The sequence below is a fragment of the Poeciliopsis prolifica genome, unplaced genomic scaffold (assembly GCF_027474105.1).
Source record: "Poeciliopsis prolifica strain line A6 unplaced genomic scaffold, Auburn_PproV2 SCAFFOLD034, whole genome shotgun sequence".
Lineage (NCBI taxonomy): Eukaryota > Metazoa > Chordata > Actinopteri > Cyprinodontiformes > Poeciliidae > Poeciliopsis > Poeciliopsis prolifica.
Window position 1 is genome coordinate 3,405,184 of NW_026562409.1, and position 23,917 is coordinate 3,429,100.

At 38.0% G+C, this 23,917-nt stretch overlaps 1 protein-coding gene across 4 annotated transcripts; it reads right to left on the minus strand.

Annotated features, from left to right (window-relative positions):
• Nucleotides 1-649: 649 nt before the first annotated feature.
• On the minus strand, nucleotides 650-23,191 carry med25 (mediator complex subunit 25). 4 transcript variants are annotated; one of them, XR_008607443.1, is made up of 21 exons: nucleotides 23,069-23,191; nucleotides 21,858-22,027; nucleotides 21,733-21,778; nucleotides 20,915-21,039; nucleotides 20,741-20,839; nucleotides 20,544-20,664; nucleotides 19,354-19,510; nucleotides 17,232-17,353; nucleotides 17,029-17,104; nucleotides 16,047-16,285; nucleotides 14,723-14,824; nucleotides 12,822-12,904; nucleotides 12,237-12,294; nucleotides 12,042-12,149; nucleotides 10,854-11,030; nucleotides 5,671-5,781; nucleotides 5,486-5,557; nucleotides 4,436-4,606; nucleotides 4,224-4,344; nucleotides 1,439-2,915; nucleotides 650-1,357 (listed from the first exon to the last, which is right to left on the minus strand). XR_008607443.1 is itself a non-coding variant. In XM_055052177.1 (20 exons), exons 2-20 carry the CDS (start codon nucleotides 21,980-21,982, stop codon nucleotides 2,812-2,814), a joined length of 2,220 nt encoding a protein of 739 aa, XP_054908152.1. In that variant the 5' UTR covers nucleotides 21,983-22,027; nucleotides 23,069-23,191; the 3' UTR covers nucleotides 650-2,811. The 4 variants fall into 4 exon arrangements, 1 of the variants encoding a protein (XP_054908152.1); XR_008607442.1 differs by having other exon boundaries at nucleotides 5,671-5,784; XM_055052177.1 differs by having other exon boundaries at nucleotides 650-2,915; nucleotides 5,671-5,784.
• Between the last annotated feature and the right edge of the window lie 726 nt (nucleotides 23,192-23,917).

A 23,917-nucleotide genomic window follows, 5' to 3' on the forward strand; every position in this document is an offset into this window, starting at 1 on the left:
GTCTTTCAATTTCTCTTTTTAAGTCCTCAACTGATCTTTTCCTTGCAGCACTTTCTTCTTGTTGTCTCTTTATCACAGCCGCCTTCTCCTTTTCTCTTTTTAACTTGCGTTCTGTTTCCTCTCTTTCCTCTTGATGGCGTTGTGACATCGCAGCAGCTTCTTGTTCTGCAGTTCTGAGTTTGTCTTCTTCTTCTATGGTTTGCATTTTTTCTCTAATTCTCTCTTGTTCAGCCATTATCTTAAGCACAGCCTTTGTGGCTTCATACTCTGCTACAGCTTCTTGTCTTTTGGCGGAGGAGCCATTAGAGATAACTGAACTGGGTTTAAAATGACTATGAACTGAGACACTACTTGAGCTAGAAGATGTAAATATAGAACTGGCATCAGGCCAAACAATCTCCTCCTTATTTGTTCCCTCAACGTGGCACTGGATGTTTTGCAAAACTAACTTAGTCACTGATGTACATTTGTCTAATTTGGAACGCATATCATGAGGTGGTCCATCTATTGCTCTGTATTGATCATAAATATCATTAAGAGCGGCTAGTTCTCTTTGCACAATGTCCATGTGACCTTCAAGAATGTCAAATGGATCTCCTCTGATAACAGATTTTTTAGCAACTTTAATTAATGCTTTCCATCTGTCATAGGTACTTTCAAAGTGACGCTGCAGCCCCTTTAGTTTTTCTTTATGAAATTCTTTTCCTTTTTCCGTTAACATGCGAGATCTTTCACTTCTACGTAGTTCTTCTTGCCCAGGTTGCTCTAAAGAGGTTCCATCTACTTGCTCTGCTTCGGCAGCTTGTTCTGCACTGGCAACTTCTATTTCTGTTTCATTTGTTTCCAACATTTTACTTTACTTGAAATCTTATGGACTTCTTAATTGGTCAAAATTTCCTTTTAATTTAACTTAGATTAACTCTGAGCTTCGTTGCATTACTTCCCTTCTCGTTACTTTGTTGCGCTCTTGTTGTCAGGCTTCACACGGTTCCTTGTTGTTACTCCTTCCTTGTGTCACTTTCCAAACATGAACTTAAATGTCTGGCTTCTGGACGTCTTTATGAAGAAGCAACCGTTGAACGTGTGTCCGTTAACATTTGCAACTGACCGATCTTGATGCCCGTTAATATTGTCAACTGTCCAATCTTCGTGCCCGTTAACATTTGCAACTGACCGGTCATCGATGCGACGATGGGAAAATCGTGCAGCTCCGAGTTCGACTATCACTTCCACCTCTTCTTCTTTTATGGCAATTAAGAGTTCGTCGCACTGCTGGTGTGAAGTCAGCTTTAATGAAACTCTTTAAAGACGTTCTTATCACAGCTTCAGTTTCCCTGACACCAACACCACCGTCGAACTAAAACACAACGTAAACTTAGTGAGATGGTGTCAAGAATACAATATCGATATAAAAATAACATAAAACATATAAACATACCTCGCTGGCTAACCCTTCCTTTTGAGGTAGAAATGAGGTCATTCAGTAAATTCTTACACTTAAATCATGTTTCTTCATCTGCTTGCCAACGCGATGCTGTTATATCGCAAGCGTCTCTGGTAACCTGGTAACCAGACGCTTCTACATCTACTTCCTACCTTAAACCTTCAAAATAAGAGTCTTAACAAAAAACTATAAATAATACAAAATAAAATCTGTACATTAAAACTTTGGCAGTAAAAGCTTATTTTAAAAAGGAATTATTTGTATTTTTAATTCCATTTAAGAGCCAAATTGTTCTTATTTGACAGAAACAACCGATTATAAAAACAAGCTACTGCTAACAGAGACACTGAAAAGGCGGTAATAGCTGGATAGCGGGTGGAAGCTGATGGATGGGTGAAGAAGCGAGGCTCCGCCGGAGCTCCGGAGGGCCGCCGGGTGATGAAGGGATGAGCTCCAGCCTCTGAGGGACTACTGTCTGTCTGTGAGTCCGTGTGAAAAAAAAGAGATAAAAAAACGGGACTGGAAACCCGGAGAGAGACTCAAAAACAAGAGCCCACTGTCACTGTCTCTTAGCAACCGCGTTTCCCAGGTGACACGCAGCCTGACGTCACTTCCTGTTGGAAGCAGCGACGTGCGGCGCGTGTTCCTCCGGCCTTTGCTCTGCTTTCAGGATTTCGTTCCTTCTTGAATCCCATAAAATGCATTCAGAGGAGCTCGCGCGCAGCGGGCGTATAGACTGACGGCGCCCGCTGTGCGCATGCGCGCAGCCTGATTGCACACGATGCCAGTGGAAACGTGGCCAACTCCCGCCATCTGGTAGGACTACTTGGCACAGCGAGGCCCGCGATGGTTTCTCGACATATTGGAGTAGTTAAAATTAACACTGTGACACTATTTGGCAGGAAAAGACACCAAACTATCTATTAGTGGATCCATTTCAGCTTCACCTTTCGAGTCCAAGCTGCTGCAACACAGAAGCTTCGGTTGTTTGTATGTATGCAACCCAAAAGCTCAAGAGTTTTTTTTATACTCAATTTTATTTCTTCTGCAAAGACTTGACTTGATTATTTAAAAAACAGAGAGAGAAAGAAAATGTCTGGTGTGAAAAATGAAGGATTAGTTTCCTCCCTGTTTCACTGTTTCCGTAAAAAAAAAAATCCTAATTTTTCTGCCCCCAATTAACTCTGGCAGCTCAGCAGGGCTAAAAAAAGCAACAACATGTGGCTTGTTTAATTAAATTGAACATTTAGAGAAGACAAAAAAAAAAAAAAAAAAGGAAATGCAGAATTATAACTCCAAATTGGAAAGATTAAACTAAAAAAATAATAAAAAATCAAGATTCAAAAGTCAATTTTGGTTCCGGACCCTCAGAGAAGGTCCCTGATGACGTCCTCGTCTGTGATGCTGGGGACCTGGGGCATCCCAGGTTGGGGTATGGGCCCCCGCTGCCCTCCAGACATCAGCATCTGACCTGCACACAGACATACATGAAATATTCAGGAGCGCCGCTAATGGAAAAGCTCAGAGCGGGTTTGTTTGGACAAAAACCTGGAGCCAAAATGGAGGGGAATTTATACGATAGCATGCAGTTTATCCTGCTTTTTTTTGGTCACACTTAAGTGTTTCAAAACAAAAGTTAGACAAAGTGAATGCAAAAAAGATGCAATGTCAAAAATGTATATAATTTCTGTAAGTATCGTGGAATTGACTGATGGTTCAGTTGATTCGGTTTGACTGGGAACCATTTTCAGTTGCTGCAGTTCAACTTTCACACTAACAAACTAATTGTAAAACTTGTTCCCCTCCTCGCCTGTGGGGGCGCTGCACCAAGACCCACTGAAGAAACGACACGAAAGACACAAAAATGGAGTAACATAAAATTTTAATGGTTAGTGGTGAAAAAGATGATAAAGCATTTCTTCCGCTAAATTTTTTGTCATTTTAAGGCAGAGGTATCCAAAGTGTGGTGCGGGGACCATTTGTGGCTCCTCAGGACAAATATGGCGGTCTTTGATCACAATTCAGGCATTAAACACAAAGTATTCATCCAGAAATTTGTTTTGAATTCATTTCCTTTTAATAATTATAAAAAAGAAAAACAACCAGTGGGTTTAACTAAAATTCAGACCTGGCATTTTGGCTTTATAAGCTTATCAAAATAAAGCAAAATGGAGTTATATTCTGTTCTCGTTACTAAAAAGACAATAAATAAATAAATAAATAAAATTTAGAATTTGCAATTTTCTTGAGATTTTTTATTCTGGGAAACTTACAGGACCTTTTTTTGTGTTAAATTTACAACTTACACATCTTTACAGAAACCTGACTTACTTGTTAATTTCCTTAAAATATTGTCTTTTAATTTATTTTTTATCTAGCAAGTACAATTGAAAAATAATAGTTTTTGCTATTAAAACTTTGCAGCCTGGTGTTCTTTCAATTTTTATGCTAACAAGTTTGAATATCAGCGTTTTAAAATTGTGTCTTTACTGACATTGTGACTAAACTAGTAAATGATCAAAGATTTTCTTGTCTGGTCTTAATACTCTGTCAAACAAACTCACAAAGGGGATAATTGGAATAAAAGCTACTTTTCAATAGATTATTTGTAATGTATTCTTTAGAGAATTTTGACAAAAAATTTAATTCTTGCTAATTGCTGCTGGCTAGTCTGAAGGAGCTGAGCGGGGGAGTTCTAATAGAGAGGAATCTGCCTTTTTCCATAAATATTTTGTCATTTTATCTTTATCTTGCTGTGAACAGTTGTGCGTTTGCTGACCTGTCATTGGCTGCCTCCACTGGTTTTGTATTTGAGGTCCTGCTCCTGGTGTCGGATGCACCATCTGCTGCCCCATCGCTTGGTGGGACATCATGTTCGGCATGTGAGACACCGCACCCTGCTGTGAAAACACACAACAGTAACAATGTTAGATTCTACATGCATGTTTTTGGAAAATTTAGCATGAAAAACCAGCTTTCTGTTGCTCTCACCGGCTGTTGCTGGCTGAGCAGGAGACTCCGGAGCTGCGGATTGGCTCCTGGATTCGGGAGGCGGAGAATCGATCCCTGTGGCTGGGTCTGTCCGCCCTGAGCGACCTGATTGGGTGGAGCTCCGCTGACCGGAGGCTGCTGATTGGTTGGTCCTGTTGCTCTCATCGTCATCTAAATGCGTTAAATGTAGGTTAAAACAAACCACCAGTGATCATTTTAAGCTGAAAACACAGAAACCCCCCCTCCCCCACCCCGAATGTTTTCACACTTTATGTTGCAGAATCAGCCACAATATGAAAAAAATGGCAACTTATAATCTGGAAATACGATAATATCATTCCTCCAAGGATAAAAAAAAAAAAAAAAAACAATTCCTGACAGTAATAAAACATAAAATACAAGTTTAACATCATTTTCACTTTATCCAAGGAAATTATGTTTGAGATCAAACTGGAAGAATTACGTTACAAGTTATTTTATCACCTGGAAAAATTGATTCACTCTCTATTAAATGTAAAATCAGCTTGCCGTAGGTCAGCACCCATAATCTAAATGTACTGTATAAAGTTAATTAGCTTCATGCAGAGACAATAAAAACTTCAAAAAAATTATAATTTTAAAAATTATAGGGCCACACTGACGAATAAGAGGTACGAGAATAAAGACATGTGGGAATAAAGTTATAATTATGAGAATAAAATCATGATATTATGGGAATAAATAAGTAATATTACAAGAATAGTTATAATTTTACTAGAATAATTACACATGAATTATAAAGTCATAGTGTTACCAGAATATTACCTTAGTAATATTCTTGATAGTTATTTTCTTAGTATGTCCCTCATCCTCCAACATTTTACTGAGAGCATAATGTGATACTACTTGGAAGTTGCCCTGGTCCCTTTAAATAAAAGCAACTTAAATCAATCACATTGTTGACAAACCACATCAGCACCATGCCAGTCCATGCCTCCAGTTCACGCATGCATGAAGGAAACCGAGCCCAGCCCGGATGAAAAGGTGGAGGCGTTAGTTAGTTGTTCTCACCATGCTGCTGGGCCTTTGCTGCTCCTCCATAATGGAGACCTGACTAACGGGGGGCATGCCCACCACCACAGACTGGATGCAGAGCCGACCAGAGAGGAGCAGAGACAGTTACCAGTAAGGCATGCACCTCCGCAGGCGGCCGCCGGGAGGAGAAACGGAGCGGCTCTGGAGCCGCCTTTGTTTACCTGCTGCTGGACGTTGCTGTGGGAAACCGGGATGGGGCCGGGCGCCCGGTTCAGAAAGTTCTGGTTGGTCGGGACTTGATTGGACTGCATTGGAACCCCAGCTCCACCTAACTGCTGCAAAAACAAAATACATAAAAAAGTAAAAAAAATCAGTTATTTTTTTTTTTTATTTAGATTTTTTTTTTTAAAGAAGAAAAAACCTGAAAATAAAATCCCAATAAAATACACGGTTTGGGTTGCAATGTGGGAAAAGTGCAAAGGGATTAAAATAAATAAAATCTTGCCAAGTATTTTTGGTTTAGTTTGAAGTGCAAAAATCTTAATATACTTTAAATAAGAAAACTAACTTAATAGCAACTTTTTAACCAAAAATCAGAACTTGTTTTAATCAATAATTTGTTAATTTTGATAGAAAAGAACTAGTTGTAATGAAATAATTATTATAAATGAAAATTCCTTGTTCCACTGGCACATTATTTCCCTTGTAACTAATAATTAATATTAAGGAATTATTGACTTGAAACAAGCTGCTATATTTTACTGAAAAGTTACTTGTAAGTTAGTTCTGTCTTATTTCAAATGTACTAAAATATTTACACCAGAAACTAGAACTGAAAACAAAAGGCAGAAATGCTGCTTGGCAGTTTAAAGGTTAAAAGATTCCTGCAGTAAAAAATTATATTCATACCCCAAATTAAAAAAAAAAAGCATAAAAGATGTTTAAATGTGCAAAATGATTCCTAATTGGAATAAAAGTCATTAAACTTCTGCAAATCCTCCCAGTCTGCTGTTTATATGCACACCTTCTGCTGACATAAAGTGTATTTACAGCACATATTTTCTTTATGCAATTTACTGTGTTACCAGCGTTGAAAGTTTGCACGGCTGCATTTACACCCACTCTGTCAGACAGCAGATGGAAAGAGAAAAACAAACACTGAGAAGAAGTGGAGATTTTACTTTAAACCCCACCTGCGCGGCGTTCACACCGTTTCCAAAGTGGAACTTTTAGCTGATTTTTTGCACCTTGCCGTGTGACCAAATGTTCTGAAATGGTCTCTAAAATAGTTTTATTCACACGAAATCTGACGGTGCATATCGCTTTGCCATATGATCGACAGCCGGTGTTGAAAACAGACGAGGCCAGATCATAAACTATGTTGCCTAAAGTATTCGCTCCCCAGCTTTGAGTCACAGACGAGTTTAAATGACGTCCTAATTTTAATCCTAATCCATGTGATGTTGGTCCTCCCTTTGCTGCCAGAACAGCTTCTACTCTTCTTTCTGGAAGGCTCTTCACAAGGTTTAGGAGTGTCTATGGGGATTTTGACCATTTGTCCAGAAGTGCATTTGTGAGGTCACACACTGATGCTGGACGAGAAGGTCTGGCTCTCAGTCTCCGCTCTAATTCATCCCAAAGCCATTCTATTAGGTTGAGGTCAGAACTCTGTGCAGACCACTCTCCAGCATAGACCTTGCTTTGTGCTCGAAGGAACCAGATGCAAACTGTTCCCACAAAGTTGGGAGCCTGGAATTGTCCAAAATGTCTTGGTTTGCTGAATCATTTAAAGTTTGTTTCACCGGAACTAAGGGGCCAAGCCAAACAGATTTCCTACAGATCCTGGTCAGGGTAAAACTCAGCAGGTTTAGGAATCTGGATGGAAATTCGTGAAGCATTAACCTCTCAGAGTAATGAGTTACAGGCAAATAAACTGGATGGTCTCAAAACTAAAAATTAGCTTCCATGAATAAACTGGCCGAGACAGACAGAGTGGTCAAATATCATGCAGGAATAGTTTCAGATGTTTACTAATGCCAGAAGTTGCAACCTGCTCAGGGTCATTTCACTAAATATGACCAGTGGTGTGCATCAAAGTTTCAGACTTTCAGCCTTGGATGGATTACAAACAAATGAGACACCAAAAATGAAGCTGGACATTTTAAAGCTACAATCCACGGCTATATTTTTATTACAGTGACAGATTTACACTGACACTAAAAACACAGCTGGGTAATGAGTTATCGATTCTCTCTGCAGGATTTCAGAAAATGGCTTTTTAAAAACAACACAAACTTCTGGTATCCAATTGTAATTAGTGTGTATTCTGGATAATGACATTAACTTGCATTAGCAGATGCTACGGCAGAGGAGAAACTTTTCACAGATTTCAACAGAATCTGAATTTTTCAGGTTTGATTTGAGTTGCAAGCGGCCAGTTTTCAAATGTTTTGGTCAGAAATCAACTCCGAGGAGTCGAACTGGGCTCAGCCCTCCCCTGTGACTCCCCCACTCAGCTCCTTCAGACTAGCCAGCAGCTATTAGCAAAGACCTGGTGGAACAGCACAGCTTTAATATATGAGCTACTTCTCAGTGAAATGCAGATAAAAACGTCCTAAAAGGGTTAAAAGAGGAACGTTGTTGTAATGATTTCCAGTGGGTGGTCTTTAAGGCACAGCAAGAGTTTTTAAAGAGAGAGAAACCCAATTTCAATGTGTTAAATTAGACGGAAACATTTCTTTCTTGTTCTTTTAGGCCAAATTTGACCTTTACAGCATTTATATAACAACTTGTCAGCACATTTACTTTATTGTTATATAAAATGGCAGAAGGAAAAAACACACTGCCTCTTTAAGAGGAATTATGATTGTTTACCTTTTGTGATGTCATCCGAGCCAAACAGGCTCGATAGCATTTTTACATCAAATCTTGGTTATGCAAGAATTTCCAAGAAAAGCAAAGAAAAAAAATGAGCAAGACGTGTTTGACAGGTGAGAAACTACATCAACAGAAAGTTTGGTTGATTTTGCAACATAAAGTGTGAAGCAGCTTTAAGGATCAAAGTTCTGATTCTTTAGAAATGAAAACTAACAGCATCCAGATGCAGATACCTGCACAGGCTTTTAGATTTAAAATGTGTTGTGATGGATTTCACACTCAGGGAGACAAGGGGAAATGAAGGGCATTTCATCTCCACACCCAGCAAAAAAAATTATTAACTTCAGACTCAGGAAAGCGTGATGGAAAAACACCTTCACCCATCCATCTTACTGAATCTGAACAAATCACCCAGGGATGCTGCTAATACGCAGCGCGCTCTCTGACCAACAACAGCCAGGAAACACACAGCTCTGGGTCTTCTAAGAAAACTAAACACAGCTTGTTTCTCCTCCGCCGCCTGTGATTCATCTGCTGCCTTCAACTCGGTAACCTGCATCGCTTGAAACGCCATAATACTCGAATCTGAAAAGGGAAGAATGCCACTTCTGCTAAACAGAAACCTTAACTACTGGTCCAAATTGAATTTTAATTATGCTAAGATTGCTGTAGCACTTCCTTATTAGCAATGCAGCTCTGAATTTGTGATGATACACAAGAGGCAGAGGTAGAAAAAAGTCTTCATTAAAATTTCATGTCTCCTGCCTTCTCTAAATGCCCCGATACTCGTACACACACGACTTATGAGTCACATATTGGGCTTCTCGCAAAGACATGAAATTAGCGGGATGGTTAGACAAGAGCTATCAACACCGATGATATCAGAACATGAGGAGTAATGTAATCTGAATCATGTAAACTCGCCAAGCAGCTTTATTTTTAAAGAGCAACATGCTGCTTCCCTGGCAGCTCGCCGCTTGTTTAGCAGCCGTGCAGCGAGAGGAGCTGGAGAAACGCCATGTGGCGGGAAAGGTGGCTCATCCAGAGGAAATGGTGAGCAGGCCGAGAACCGGGAGCGTCAGATCGTATGAAGGATCGGTTCTGCTTAATGATGAAATTTACACACCTTGAACTTAAAGCTGCAGCAGAGCAGCTGGTGTGTCATTAAGACGCCATTCGGATATTTAATATGAACTTGAACTATTCTTGACAATTAATATGGGTAAGCAATTATGAATGCATGGATAGATGTAGAAAATAAATAAAACCAAGTTCACATGAATAGTAATTCACTGGGAGATGCTGTAAATGTCAGAGGACGTAAAAATAAGTCCATATTTCACTCCTTTGAACATGTAAATATACTTTACTACTGTCCTTCTTTTGCTTTGTTTTACAATTACTTTGTTTTTATATCAGTTTATTTATTCTTTATTACACTAGATTCAAATAAGGTCAAACCATTAAAGTAAAAAAATAAATAAATTGGCTGAAAGTTTCTGGAGAATAAAATAAATAAAGTTACTGTTAATAAATAAATTACAAGAAAGTATTAAAGTCAAGCTAAGATTTTTTTTCAACTCTAGAATAAGATAAAAAAAATAAATAAATAAAGTAATAATTTTACCAAAACAAAGTTGTGATAAAACGAGAAGAATAGTCAAAATAACTCAGGATTAAAGTTGCAGTTTAAGCAGAATTGTAGTGATAGAAAAAAGCCAAATTATTCTGATAATAAACTTGTAATATTAGCAGAATAAAGTGATAATAAAATGAGAATTACATCGTAATATGAATATAAAAATTTAAAATATTACCAGAATAAAGTCTTATATTAGGAGAATGAAATAGTAAAAATATATTTAAAAAAATATTAAGCATCTTGTGAAGTTGTACTTTAGGATACGTTTCAAAAATATAAAAATACTTTATCAGTTCAGCATCAGAATATTAACAGTAGCAGGACTTTAAAACAATTATTTCAGATCTTGATAACTATTGAAGTTTTTTTAATAACCTTAATAAAAATAACCTTTTTTTCATAACTTTACAACGATTTTCCAGAAATATTGAATCTTTATTTCACTAATATTATAGCAATGCCCATAATTTAAAAAAAGACATTAAAAAAAGCTCTTATTCTCGCTGTAATAGTCATAAAATTAGGAGAACACCAGATTTTTCTTGAAGTGTTTAACATCAAACAGCAGTGAGTTACGAGAACACGGTTCAAAGAGCCGTCTGAAGCCTTCACAGAAAATCAAAGCCGTTTATGAGACTTATAAGGGATTTAAAAATTATATCGTTCATCTCATCACAAAAAATTTCCCACCACGAATGATAAAATCCTATTAATAAAACCTGAAAACTGACAGCATTATCTCCACTGTTATTTTTATCCTGTTTTATCCGCCGTTTGTTACATGAAAGCATCAATAAATCAGACAGTGCGATAAAGTGTGCAGCTCAGTGATCAGAATCAGAGTATTTCATGTCCTGAGGAGCCGCCTGCCCACTAACCGCTCACCGCTCTGTGCTGCTGGACCTGCTTGTGGTTGGTGATGACCTGCCGGATGCCGTTGACGAAGCCGCTCTGGTCGTTGGGGATGAGGCCCATGAAGATCTTCTTCTTGGAGGAGTAGAGCAGCATCAGCACCCGCACTTCACACGGCGAAGTCGTGTGGGGGAAATGCACACATCCTGCCTGTGGAAATATAGACAAAAAATACATTTGCACATCATTTAGTCCCCATTTCAGGCCTAATTTTGTAATTTCACACACTCATTTTTAACACATCTGTCAAAACCATATCAAAAATCAGGTTGTTCTTAAAGGGCCGGTTGATAAAACCTATTAAACAGTTAAAATACCAATAAATAGCTGTTTCAGGATTCAGTAAACGTTTCTTAAAATTAAATAATATTGAAGATTTTTCACACTGATCAGTCCACAAGCCACAAAAACCTCTGAAGACGACACTCAGCGAAACTTCCTTCTTCATGAAATGGAAACAAAACGTAGTAGCTGTAGGATTTTTCTTTTGGCAAAAATAAACATTTCTTGGACGAGATACCCACATTTGTTTGGTTGCATGTACCCAGAATGCCCTGCGCTATGTTGTTTTATTCAACTCTTTGTTTAACTATTGATGCCACTGGAGTTTTTATACTTTGTGCAGCCCTTTGCTGAACTTGGGCTTACCTTATTCATGTAATTTACCAGCGTTATTTCTTTTTTTAATTTATTCTGCACATAGACGGCTCTTCTCAAATGACAACAGAACACAAATTGTGGATTTTTCATTGTATGTTTGTGTGTTTCATTGTCTTTTTCTTGTTTCCCCCAGGATAGAAAAGAAAAACAGAAACAATCAGACTCGAGCTTCATAAACCGAATGCAAATGGAGTAAATTCATAATGCGCCTTTGGTGGAGCTTATAGTGAATTAGAGATGTTTTTTTTCACTGGTTTTAACAATATTTCCATCTGAAGTGAAAGAACATTTACAATATTTAGGCTGAAAATGAAGACATCATGTGGGTGAGGAGCCTTTTCCAGAGTTCTTATTATAATCACTGGAACAAGAAGTGATGTTCAGGCCACCTAGTGGGCAGAGAAGGAACCTGCGCTTGGATTTCACCAAAAATAAAGTCAGAAACTATAAAGTTCAACAAAGTAAAAACACATTTGAGGTTTAGCAAGAGTAAACACTCACAAAGCCATTAGCCATGATGCGATAAAGCCCCCTCAAGGAATCCATGTCTTTGCTGGTGAAGAGAAACTGAACCATTCGAGAGTTTCTGAACAGGTGCCCTAAAGTCGTCTGCAGGAAAAACAAGTCGGGTTATAATTTAAGCATCACTCCAGAAGTTTCTTCTGCGTAAAAGGCTGTTACAAACAGCTGGCTCACCAGTAACTGCTGTGGGATCAGTTGCATGATGAGCTTCTGTGGCCACTGGTCCGTGTTGCTGCAAGGAGACGAAGCAACACCATCACGGAAAAACGAAAACTGACAGTAAAGCCACAAAACGCTTTGATGAGGGTCAAAATGTGGCGTAAAATTCAATTAAACCCAAAAATACTTTGTTTGTCCCAAAGGGGAAACTAAATGTTGTCATAACTCAAATCATCCACAGAATCATTGTGGAAGGCGATGCTGTGCTGCAGGCAGGAAGGATAGCAGTCAGTCTTCCAACCAATCTGAAGCGACCTCTGACTGAAGACTAAATTCAGGTCAAATATAAAAGAAACGAATGCTTCCAGAGGTCATCAAAGGTCAACCAGCACATCCACATTTACAAAATATAACACATTTGTTGTCAATCAATTGCAATGAAAACATTTTAGCAGCACAGGCATCCCATAATAACTCTCAGCATTTTTATTATTATTATTAATGATTTGGCAGAGATGGGGAGGACAAGTTGTTCTCTGGTTAGGGTAAGGGTTAGGATAGGGTTAGGGTTGACCTCTGAACCCGGCGTTAGCTACTCACAGGTTTTCTCCTTGGTTGACGTAAACTTGACACGGCAGGGAACGCGTCAGTTTGGTTGAATCCATAGACGAGGCTTTGGGCTTCTGTGAAAATAAGGAGAAACAAATTGCTTGAGAAGTTCCAGGTATAAATAAAAGCTTTCAAATGAAATTCTTCTTCTCGGCATTAAGAGTGGAAGCAGTTGAGGGGTGAATTGCGGCGTTTCTGAGGCATCACCCAGGAAATAGACGTGCGGTTTGTCCAGCTCGAACCTTTGTCAGCGACCCCAATCAGGACAAGCAATTACAAAAAGTCCCAACGGGAGAACTGCCAAGTCTCATCTTCAGGGCGTCAATACAGGATAAATGATTAATCAATCACACATTAGTCAGGTCCACTGTACTCAATTACAGATTTATTGCAGTGAAGACAAATGGGTAATTTATTTTAAGTGCTGGCTACGGCAGAAAGGACATGGAGTAAAGACGTAGAGTAACAAAACAATTATTTCTGCTCTAAATCAGGGGTTGATTACAACAATTGTTGGTGAATCCCAGAGAAAAACCTGCACCGATCATATTATGCTGATGATGCTGTGCTTTAAAAAACCTTCATCTCGTCTCTTTAGTCAACAACTGCTTTCTCCAAACGGCTTTCAGATGCTGCAGTTTAATTCTCCCCAACAATACAAACCGTCTCTTCGAAGAATCAATTCCCAAACAGATAGCCAGATGAGCTACCAGGAGGAGGAAACCGTCGATTAAAAGCAATGTTTCATGCTCCCAATTTGACCCGTCGGGCCGTTTATAGATTTTGACTTTACGAAGCTTCTCAATCTTATTCCTATCAATTTAACCGGCTTCGATAATTCTGACAAACAGATGAGGGAGGATGGGACTTCAGTCGATGGCGGCGATTGATCGGCCCGGTGCGAACACGTATGGCGTCCCATACGAGCCACATAAACGCAGTCAAACTTCCTGGTTCTGCACTGTAAACTGGATCAATTTGACCTTGTGTGAAAGCGGTGGAAGGAGGACGGTAAGTGATGTGTGATTAATCAAACTGCTCAGCAATCAATAACAAGGGGTTATTAGGAATTTGCACCACGGTGGCTTCAGGGTGATGATGATGATGATGCTTACATCTTGTTATCCCCACCTGCAGCTTTTGAGTTGATCAATTACACCCAGGGATTAAAGTTTTAATTTTAGATTGTTTATTTTAAGATGCATAAAAACCAAAGGCGTGTTTGTTTTATGCACATTTTGACGATTATGACTCACAAATAATGGAAAGTTTTCTCATAAAATTTGAATGCTAAGAGTTTTGATAACATAATTGCTATATTACGGCTATGTGCTCATGGAGGAGACTGGCGACTTCACACTGAGAGAAAACAAGCCATAAAAGGTGATTCCTAAAGAAGCTAAGCGGCAGAGAGTCCAACTCCAAGGGTCTTACTGGAAAGTGAACAAGAAACAAAGAAAACCAAACATAAAATAAATAAATTCTACTGATCTTAATGGGCAAGGATCATATCGCCAACTCCAATGTTGGCGATATGAGGAGCAGCAAAAGCAAATGAGGAGGATTAGCAGAGCCTGCCAACAACCAATGGCCTCATCTGGGACATGTTATTGTGAAATATCATCTCTGCTGCCTGCAACATCACACAGCAGCAGTCTTCAGTCAGAGGCTTCTTCAGACTGGCTGTAGGACTGACTGCTACAGCATCACCATGCCACCAACTCTTAGAAGATACTTGGACAATAATTAATCCAAGCATATTACTGGAACGTTTTGTAGAAGGAGAAAACAGAATCTTTGTATGATTTTTGACACCGAACAAAGAGGAAGCGTTATATTTGCAGTGTGAGGAAAAAGGACAGCAAGCTGAGAATCTCTCGGTTCTGGTTTACCTCTTGCCACTCCAGAACGCCGGTCCAGGCCACAACCTTATTCGCCACGCCTTGAGGCTGACCCATTGGGTTTGCATTAACTTGACCTCCGGGAACGCCGGCCTACGGACAGAATAAAGGAGACAGAAACTTTAATGCAAGCGTATTGAAGTGAGATATACATTTTAATTAAAGGGAAACATATTCTGGGGGGCATTTTCACATGTTAGCGGCTGCAGCGTAAATTAAAGCTCTAATATTAAACATAAAATCTAATTCTGTCTTTCATTTGTCAGGCATTCAGACTGAGGTAGTAATCAATAACATGTCCGTTTTCTCATTTACAAAACGATTTATTTGTATTTTATAATGTATTTCTAATATTGTACAAAACAGATTAAATGAAAAATCTGTGGAAAGTGACACTTTTTTATATGATTAATCAATTAATTGTCAAAATAACTGATAAAAAAAATAGAAACTTTCATCTCGCATTACTTCTCTGAACATTTAATTTTTTAATATTCACCGACTTTTGACCTCATTTGGAGGCAGAAACATTGATTATATCACCAAGAATGCTGTAAGGGGACATAATCAATTCAGAATTGCTGAATTGATTATATCAGAATTAGTTTTACTAATACTTTACAAGATATAAACGTCACCCTGAAAAATTATTCGTACCCCTTGGAAATGTCACATTTTCACCTGACAAATTAAACCTATAAAGTGATTTAATGAGACAAAGTAGAGGAACATTGTAAACAGGGTTGAAACATTTAATCAGATTATTGATTAATGTTTTCAGACTTCAAATGTTTAATTGTATTTCTAATATTGTAGAAAAATACTGAAAAGAGCTCATAAGATTATTTTCCAGATTTTGAACCAGGTGAAGCTCAAACTATGCCACAAGTTCTAGGAGATATTTACAGAAAAGAGATTCTTTAAACTATCATTACAAAATATATTTACTCATTGTGCAGTTTTTGCTTAATTATGTTCATCAAATGGGCTTCAATATATTCAATATATTCCTGTTAATCAATTACTAAATTAGTTGACAATTATTTCAACAACCAATTAATCACAAATAATTAGATTAATCGTGTCAGACCAAAGAAACAAAATGTCGGTCTTGAAAAAAATAAAATTGTAGAGTTGAGAATTAAATCTACTAAGATGAGTCACAACAGCAGGGGGCAAACAAGTGTCTCAATTTACCAGTTAACACTTTTTGTTCCTATTATAAGCAAACCTGATAATAGGAACTGCAAATAAAATAAAAGTGTATTCAAAGGCCACCGGTGACACAAAACGTGTTAAATCTGAACTGCCTCACGATGTTGGGCTGCGCTGACGGCGCTGTGGGCTGGTTGGGCGTGGGCTGCGGCTGGACCTGCTGACTGGCCACCAGCTGGCCCGGGGGCGGGACGGTTTGCTGCGGGTTGGGGGGAACCTGCTGGGGCATCATCGACTGGGTCACTGTGGTAACCGTCGGTAGGCTGGACTGCCCGTGCTTTGACCCGGGAACCGAAGAAATGGGCTGATTCTGGAATTGCCCAGCGCCGATTCCTGTGACTGGAGGAAAGAAAGCAAAGCAAATGTTACTCACAGAAGATTTGTTTTAAATATGATGAAAATAAAACATTTTATCCAAAGAACAACAAAACGAAGCTCCTAGCTTTTTTTTATTGAGCAGAGTGGAAAAGTTTCAGGTTCCTGTTGCTTTTAAGAAACACAGAGAGAGAATGGTGAACAGTGGTGACATATGGTAAGCCAGTTTAATATACAATGTGCAGCCTGACTGTGTCGTTTCAGCACTATGACTTTGCAGATAGAAGGTTTTTCGAAACTGTTAATCCTTAAAAGAAACTATTAATTTAATAGGAAAGCCTTCACTGACTTTCCTTTAGTTAGCAATAAAATGTAAATAGGCAATTATTTGGCTCAAAAGCCTTAATAATTGTCTCAAAAGAAGCCAATAATTTCAATGAAGAGTTACTTGTAAGCTAGTTTTGTCTTATTTCTTATATCATCAGGTGTGTGGAGATATCTGCACTAGAAACTACACAAAAAATACTTCCTAAGATTTTGTGTATTTTTGCCGTGAAAAGGTGTAAATTCTACACATCAACAAACTCAGATCTTTACAAAAACAGAGAGAAAAGTGGCTGGTAAACATCTCAAACATAACAGGGTTTCCTAAAGGAGAAGAAAATCCCAGACATGGTAGATAAACAGAAAAAAAAAGAAAAAAAGGCAAAACAAAGCTTGGCAAAAATTAATTATTCTCAAAAGCTTAGCACCTCCTGTTGACTTACAGCGATTCTTCTGGTTATTGGCTGCATCCACGGCCATCTGTGCAGCCACCTGAGCAGGAGTCAACGGAGGCTGATTCTGCAGGAAGCAGATTAAAGGCACACAAATACAGCGTCAAACATTTTCCAGAGGAAGACATAAACGCCACGTTCTGAGCGCGTGCCAAAAAGCAGGTGGCAGGAATTAGCATGAAGGCGCCTGCTACCTGATAACTGTGCGCGGGGTTGATGGGCGGGGGGGCCTGCGAGGGTCCGACAACAGACTGGCTGCCAGGCAGCGGCTGAGGAGGGAGGACTGGTTTGTGTGGTGGTCCTCCGCCTGCGGAAACTAATAAAGACGTTTCCATGATTCAGAAAACCTGCTCTGCAGAAGGTGTTGGGGTTCATGCATTTCTCTCTCCTACGCGCCAAAAAAACAGTTCAAAACAACTAAATCTTTTTGTCAGGCCACTAAAACCTTCATCGCAATAAATGCACTGCAGAAAAATTGTGAAAAAGCAATTAAGGTGTGAAAATTAACAGCCACATATTGTTTAGCAGCATAAATCGAAGAAACCTTGACGTTCATGAAGTAAAGGCGGTTTGAGAGAAACATGTAGGAGGATGATAAAATAGTTTTTCCTCCATAAAATGAGCAGAAAAATGTCAAACACACATCTAAAGTTTACACACAGCAATGCATTTAAAAAATATTGCAGGCCAGATGTAGGAAGCACTCAGCGCGACCTTATATGGGCATCGGCACAATGCAGTAAACTTTGCACAACCATTTCTTCCTGAACAAAAACAAGGTTTGGATTTTTTTACAGAAATGTGCCAAACCGCTGTCAAATCTGGAAGTGATGTGAGCAAATATGATTCGTCCAAATGAGGTGCAAAACCTCCAGAGGTGCTAATCTAAATAATCCAAAAGGATTTACCTGTAGTGGGAGAATTTTAGCAGCTGTGTGCCTCGGAGTGACAAAGGAAAGCAACACGATTTAAAACTGTAACTACACATTCATATTTCATTAAGGACCTGCAGATTAAAAAATAGCCTGTTTTCCACTAAATGTCCCAAAGGTTCCAGGATCTGAACCATCAAACTTCGACTCTGTCAGGATTAGAAATGGGACTTTCCCTCACTGCTCTTATATTTGTGTACATGAACTAAATTTGAAACTTTTCTGCAGATCTAACTGTTCGTTGTTCCCCAAACGTTCCAACCTCTGCTGGCACAGAGTTTTATTCTGGCCGTGTGATCTTCCATTCTCATTCTGGAACTGAACATAGACTTAGACTTAGACTTAGACTTGACTTTATTGATCCCTTGGGAAGACTCCCTCAGGAAATTATAGTTACCAGCAGCTCACAGGCAAAAATGTGGCACACAGTAAGCACAGTAAGTCTTGGGCTTTCACTTCTCATTTTCTTTATTTTACCTTCTAAATGTAACTATTTGGATCTATATTCTAAACCTTTGTTTGCAATTCTTTGATTTCTTGCCAAGAAGTGCATTTTGTTGCGACAGACTTCGCAACAGTAAGTAAGTGGATTACACAGATATCTGTCATCCTTCCTTTGGAAAAACTGAGTCGGGATCAAATTGGACATTTTTTTGAAGCTTTGGGAACCGGTTGAGTCTTTCCTACTTAATCCCTAAGATTTGTGTCTTTTATAATTTTATTTTACTCATTTATTTTTTTGCTTTTTGTCTCAGAGTGGCGGTGAGGTGAAACGGACTGGAGGGGGAAACTAATTGCACCTCATCTCTTTTTCACTGCAAAGACACAAAATCTTACGAAGTATTTTTGGTTGAGTTTATAGTGCAAATATTGTAGTAAATTTGAAATAAGACAAACTAACTTAAAAGTAATTTTTTGGCAAGATATAGCAGCTTGTTTTAAGTAAATGATTCCTTAATATTGATGAATAAGTTCTAGTTCCATTGGCAGATAAATGAGGTTATAACCTGGCAGTGGAATTAGCATTTTATCAGCAATATTAAGGAATTATTTCCTTAAAACAAACCTCTATATTGTGTTAAACACTAATTTAGTTAGTTTTGTCTTATTTTGAGTTTACTAAAATAGTTGGACTGGAATATAGACCAAAAATACTTTGTGAGATTTTGTGCTTTTGCAGTATTATTATTGTTTTGTTTTTCTTGTGTGTGTGGGAGGCAACATGGGTTTCTCTTTTGTTCTTTGTGTTTGTAACTGATTTAAAATTAATAAAAAAATGTGTTAATTAAAAAAACTGGAGTCCAAATCAAGTGTGAAGCTCGTGTTGCATCAGAAGCTCCGTGAAAACCTGGATCCTGAGATCTGGGATGCAAAAACGTCTCACCGGGCAGAGAGATTCCTCTGACCAGCACCATGTGGAACGGGTCCTGGCTGTAGTCCGGATGCGGTTCCACGGCGCCGGTCACCGGAGACGCCCATTCGAACAAAGCCCGGAGAGCTGGAAGCTTCCGCGGAGCGACAACAGAGAAGTGAATCCCTCTCTGCAGACAAAAATGACAAGAAAGACTTTTTGTTTTCAGTCCTTCGCAATCAAAAACTGTAAAACCTGCCTCTCAGACACACATTTTAAAGCTCTAAGCTGTTCTGGGCTAATATCTCCAAACATGAATCAAATTTCAAACTATTTCTGACATTCAAACGTTTTATGTGATTTGCTTTCAACTTGCTAGCAGCAATTTAATGTTAAATAAATGCTCTTTAAGGAATCAATAAAGTTATTCTTTATTGAACCAAAATGAAAACAAAATGTTAAAAGCTGAGTGGTAAACTTAGTACAGCAGAGCTTAAACAATTAATTGAATTAATTGAAAACTGAAATAATTGTCAACTAATTTAGTAATTGATTAATCATTAAAGAGTACAGATAAAATGCTAAAAAAAGAACATAATTCAGATCAATAATTAGGCCCAAACTGTACAAATATAAATTAATTTTACATTTAAGCTAAGAAATAAAAGAAACACCCTGTAAAAATATTTTACCCAAAACTCTTTAAGTGATAGTTTTAGTTTCACCTTGTTTAAATTTTAGGCAATAAAATGTCAAATTTATTCATATAGCACTTTTAAAAAGGTTTAAAATGGAACCAAAGTGCTGTACAAAAACAATAACACGAGAGAATACATTGATAAAAAGAGAAATGATAATAAAATAAATAAAAAATAAAGTGAAAGAATAATAAGTAAATAAAAATAAATTACAACAAAAATTCCTTATTTTCTTATTTTAAAAATGTTTAGAATTATTTTATTATTTGCATCTTTTAATGTATTTCTAATATTGTATAAAAAGGTATAAGTGGTTAAAAAAAAAAAACTATACAATTTGTCAATTTTTTATCTGATTAATCAAATACTAAAATAATAGTTACTCCAAACAAAAGTAAGCATATCTAAAGTGAAAGTAACATTCAAATTAGCAGTTTGGTTCTACTTTAAAAATTATATCTTGAAAAATACTTAGAGCTGATTAATTCCACCTGAAGTCTTGAATTAGAGCAGAACGTCTCTTACGTCTCTGATGATTTTGACCAAGTTATCCGCTGTGAAGCCAGTGTAGCTGACGCTTTCCACAGCGGGAAGCAGATATGGAGGGGAGTTACACAGCAGCACACACACCTTATGCGTTTGACCTCTGCAACAGTGCACAGAAGTACAAATTAACCTCAAATAACACACAGATTTGAAGATATGAAGAAACACCAGCTTACATTTGTTCTCTCATCTTTTTAAAGTCGTCAAAAAGCTGCAGGGCCACAGAGAGTCCCTCTGCGATCAGACTGCAGCTTTCAGCTCCGCCTCCCATGAACCTGCAAGAAACCAAAAGCTAAGAATCATCGCAGCTCCGAGGAGAAATATTGATCTGGATTCAAGAAGCTATTTACTGGATGCTGTCGATCCACGACACAAACTCGAAAGCAGAGCTGGTTGGTGCGTGACACTGGACGTACGACTCCGGCGCGCAGTCGACCGTGTTGAACACCACCAGACCGTACTGCGTCCCTCCATACTGCAGGAAACAAAGTGGTGCTCACCTTCAAGAAACGCTGCGATTTCAGCCAGAACACGAAGAGAGTCGGGATGCAAACAATGAATGGGTCATTAGATTAAAATTAGCTCCAATCGATTAATTAATAACGTCCGTTTAGACTTCTTTTAGTGGTGTAGTTTGGCCGCCATTCAGCAGAGGGCGCCACTGACCATCTCTAAACAACGCCAGGATGGCGGAAAGTAGCAGAACGGGAAAAAGAAACAATCTAAACAGGGATGAAAAGTAGATCTGGTTAGAAATATAGACGCTCTATTAGCCGTTTAAATTTCATGTGAATATCGCTCACTCTTAATCGATTTGCTTCGAAGAGCAGGAAGTGACGACAGAATAGCGGAGAAGATAACAGAAAATGAACAGACATGAATAAGCACGGTTCATTTTGACGGCTAAGTTTAATAATGTGAGAAAACCATAATTTTGCAATTATTCAGTCAGTATTTGACTACAACACAAAAACGTATTTTTAAATTCAGCATTTTGCAAAAAACGTAGCTATTGGTGTAATGGAAAGGCATCTGGGCCTCTTGGTACAAAATAAACTTAAGTTTTAAGAAAATGGCCACTTATCAATTAATCATTAGTCGATTGGTAAAAGCAATTGACTTTAGATTAACTCATTAATCGATAATTTGCATTAAGAAGAGTACTCACATCTCCTCCGAAATCTGTTTCTGCAGGAGGGCCTCCGTTGAAATATCTTGAAAGATAAATAAATAAATATGAGAATGAATTAAGGACACAATGAAACTCACCAGTTTGGATGTTCAGGAACTTACTCAATGGCTGGAAGAATGTAGTTTTTTCTTAAAGACTCGAAGTACGGTCCCAGGTTGGCCGTTCCTTCGATGACGAACACCACATCAGCAACCTGGTTGGGCCCAGGTTTGGTGGAGGGCTCCATCCTGTGCTGAGCTCAATCCAAGGAAGCAGGAGGAGGAAATGTCATCTAAATACAAGCAGAGAGGAAAGAATATTCACACTTCTGGAACGGCTTTGTCACAAAATCCAATGCACCTCACTGAGGTTCTACATGACAGCCCGACAAAAAGTTGTGAATTATTTTACATCAATTATTATATTCAGCCCCTCTTTTCTCTGGTACTCATAAAACCAGATTAATTTGTGAATTAAGAATAAACATAAGTACCTCAGTCTATAGTAAAAAAAAATTGTAATATTTAAAAATGTGTAACTGTAATTTGGCCACATTTCTTTTATCCTCAAACCTTTAAAAAAAAAGAGCCATATACACACCCCCTCTCAGTGTCTGTTTAATTATAGCATAACAATGCTTTAATCATGTGTTCTTAAATTGATAAATGTTTCTGATTTTTGGAGTGGATAAATGTTTTATGGCTTTATATTTGATCTGAATAAATCACATAAATGTCTTGTTCTCTCCTTTACAACAGTAAATGATCTTACTTTAAATTATCTGAATGTGCACACAACATACCAAAGACAAAGAATTGTCTTACCAAAGACAAAGAATTGTCAATAAATGTAAATGGAAACGTTTTAGTCACAGTTAGTAATGCATCAGATTAAAACTTAAAATTAATATAGGGATTCGTTTTAAGCTGCGCAGGTGGTTTTACAAGTAGCTTAAAGTCACAAACTGTACTTTAAAGCACTCCCAGAATCACATATTTTAATATTTTGCAAAGAAAACAAGAGATGATAAAACATAGCTTGTGTGTAAAAATGAAATCCATGTAATTGTGTTAAATTTGGAGTAAAAGCTGATCAAAAATGGTACAACTAGCCCTTTACTCCAGCTCCAAATCGACGTCATCCCTGTTAGTTTGCTGAAACAGCCAGTCGAAGTAAACATTTTTTTGTTTAATCAAGTCCATATGAGTCTAAAACCAGAATCAATAACCGGTGTGATTCAACAGAGCTTCTGATTTAGCATTAGCATTAGTGAGAATGCTGGAGCCTAAATTGTCTCCTTATAACTGTAAGTTAGACAGCGGTGTGAACTAACCTGGTGTTTCACGGATGTCCGTTAAAGTGTAGGATCGGGTAAACCGGAATCAAATCAATCTTAGAAAACGAAGCCGCAGAGCTGCGATGCTAGCGTTATCATAAATAAACTCGTTTGTTTGTTTTTTTTTTTTTTACGGAAATGACGTCTAGACCCGCCCACCAAGACGTAACACTTCTTCTTCTTCTTCTTCTTCTTCTTCTTCTTCTTCTTCTTCTTCTTCTTCTTCTTCTTCTTCTTCGCTTTTGGTCTATGGAAGCTACCACAAGGGGCGCAGCGTTTCCTTTCACAGGTCTGAACGCTAAAGACACGTCAACGCGCCCGCCATATTGGCAAGGGAGATTTCGGCTCGGAAGAGAGGAAAACGGGCTTAAACTTGCGTTTCCAAAATGCCTATAAGAGCTTGAGGTTTACATTGTAGATGAAAATTGTTTTCCACAAAATTAATTAAATTAAACGTGCCGAGTTCTTAAGAAAACACTTTAAAGAAGTATTTACATAAAATAGGAAAAGGTGAAAGTAATACCATATTCCAATTGTTTTTAATTAGATTTTTTATTGACTACAACAGACAATAATAATAATAATAATAATAATAATAATAATAATAATAATAATATAATAATAATAATAATAACTAGTAGTAACAGTTAACATAATATAATAAGTTTAAAATAAAATTAAATGCGCTAAAGCATGATTTAATGTGCAAAAAAACAAGAGATGAAATCATATTTGGTATTTTCTGAGGAGTTTAATTTCCATAGAAACTATACGTGGCCCAGTACTTCAGTGTTTTTCTGTGTGTCACTCTGTGACATATTCATTGTCAGAATCATAATTCCAACT

Excerpts from the sequence above, each read along its gene's own strand:
- med25 (XM_055052177.1), bottom strand. The coding sequence starts at position 21,982 with ATGGAGCCCTCCACCAAACCTGGGCCCAACCAGGTTGCTGATGTGGTG. Across the intron at positions 19,511-20,543 it reads TGGTCAAAATCATCAGAGAC|AGAGGGATTCACTTCTCTGT; the intron begins GTAAGAGACGTT and ends TTTTGTCTGCAG. Across the intron at positions 5,785-10,853 it reads AGGTCCAGCAGCACAGAGCG|CAGTTAGGTGGAGCTGGGGT; the intron begins GTGAGCGGTTAG and ends TTGTTTTTGCAG.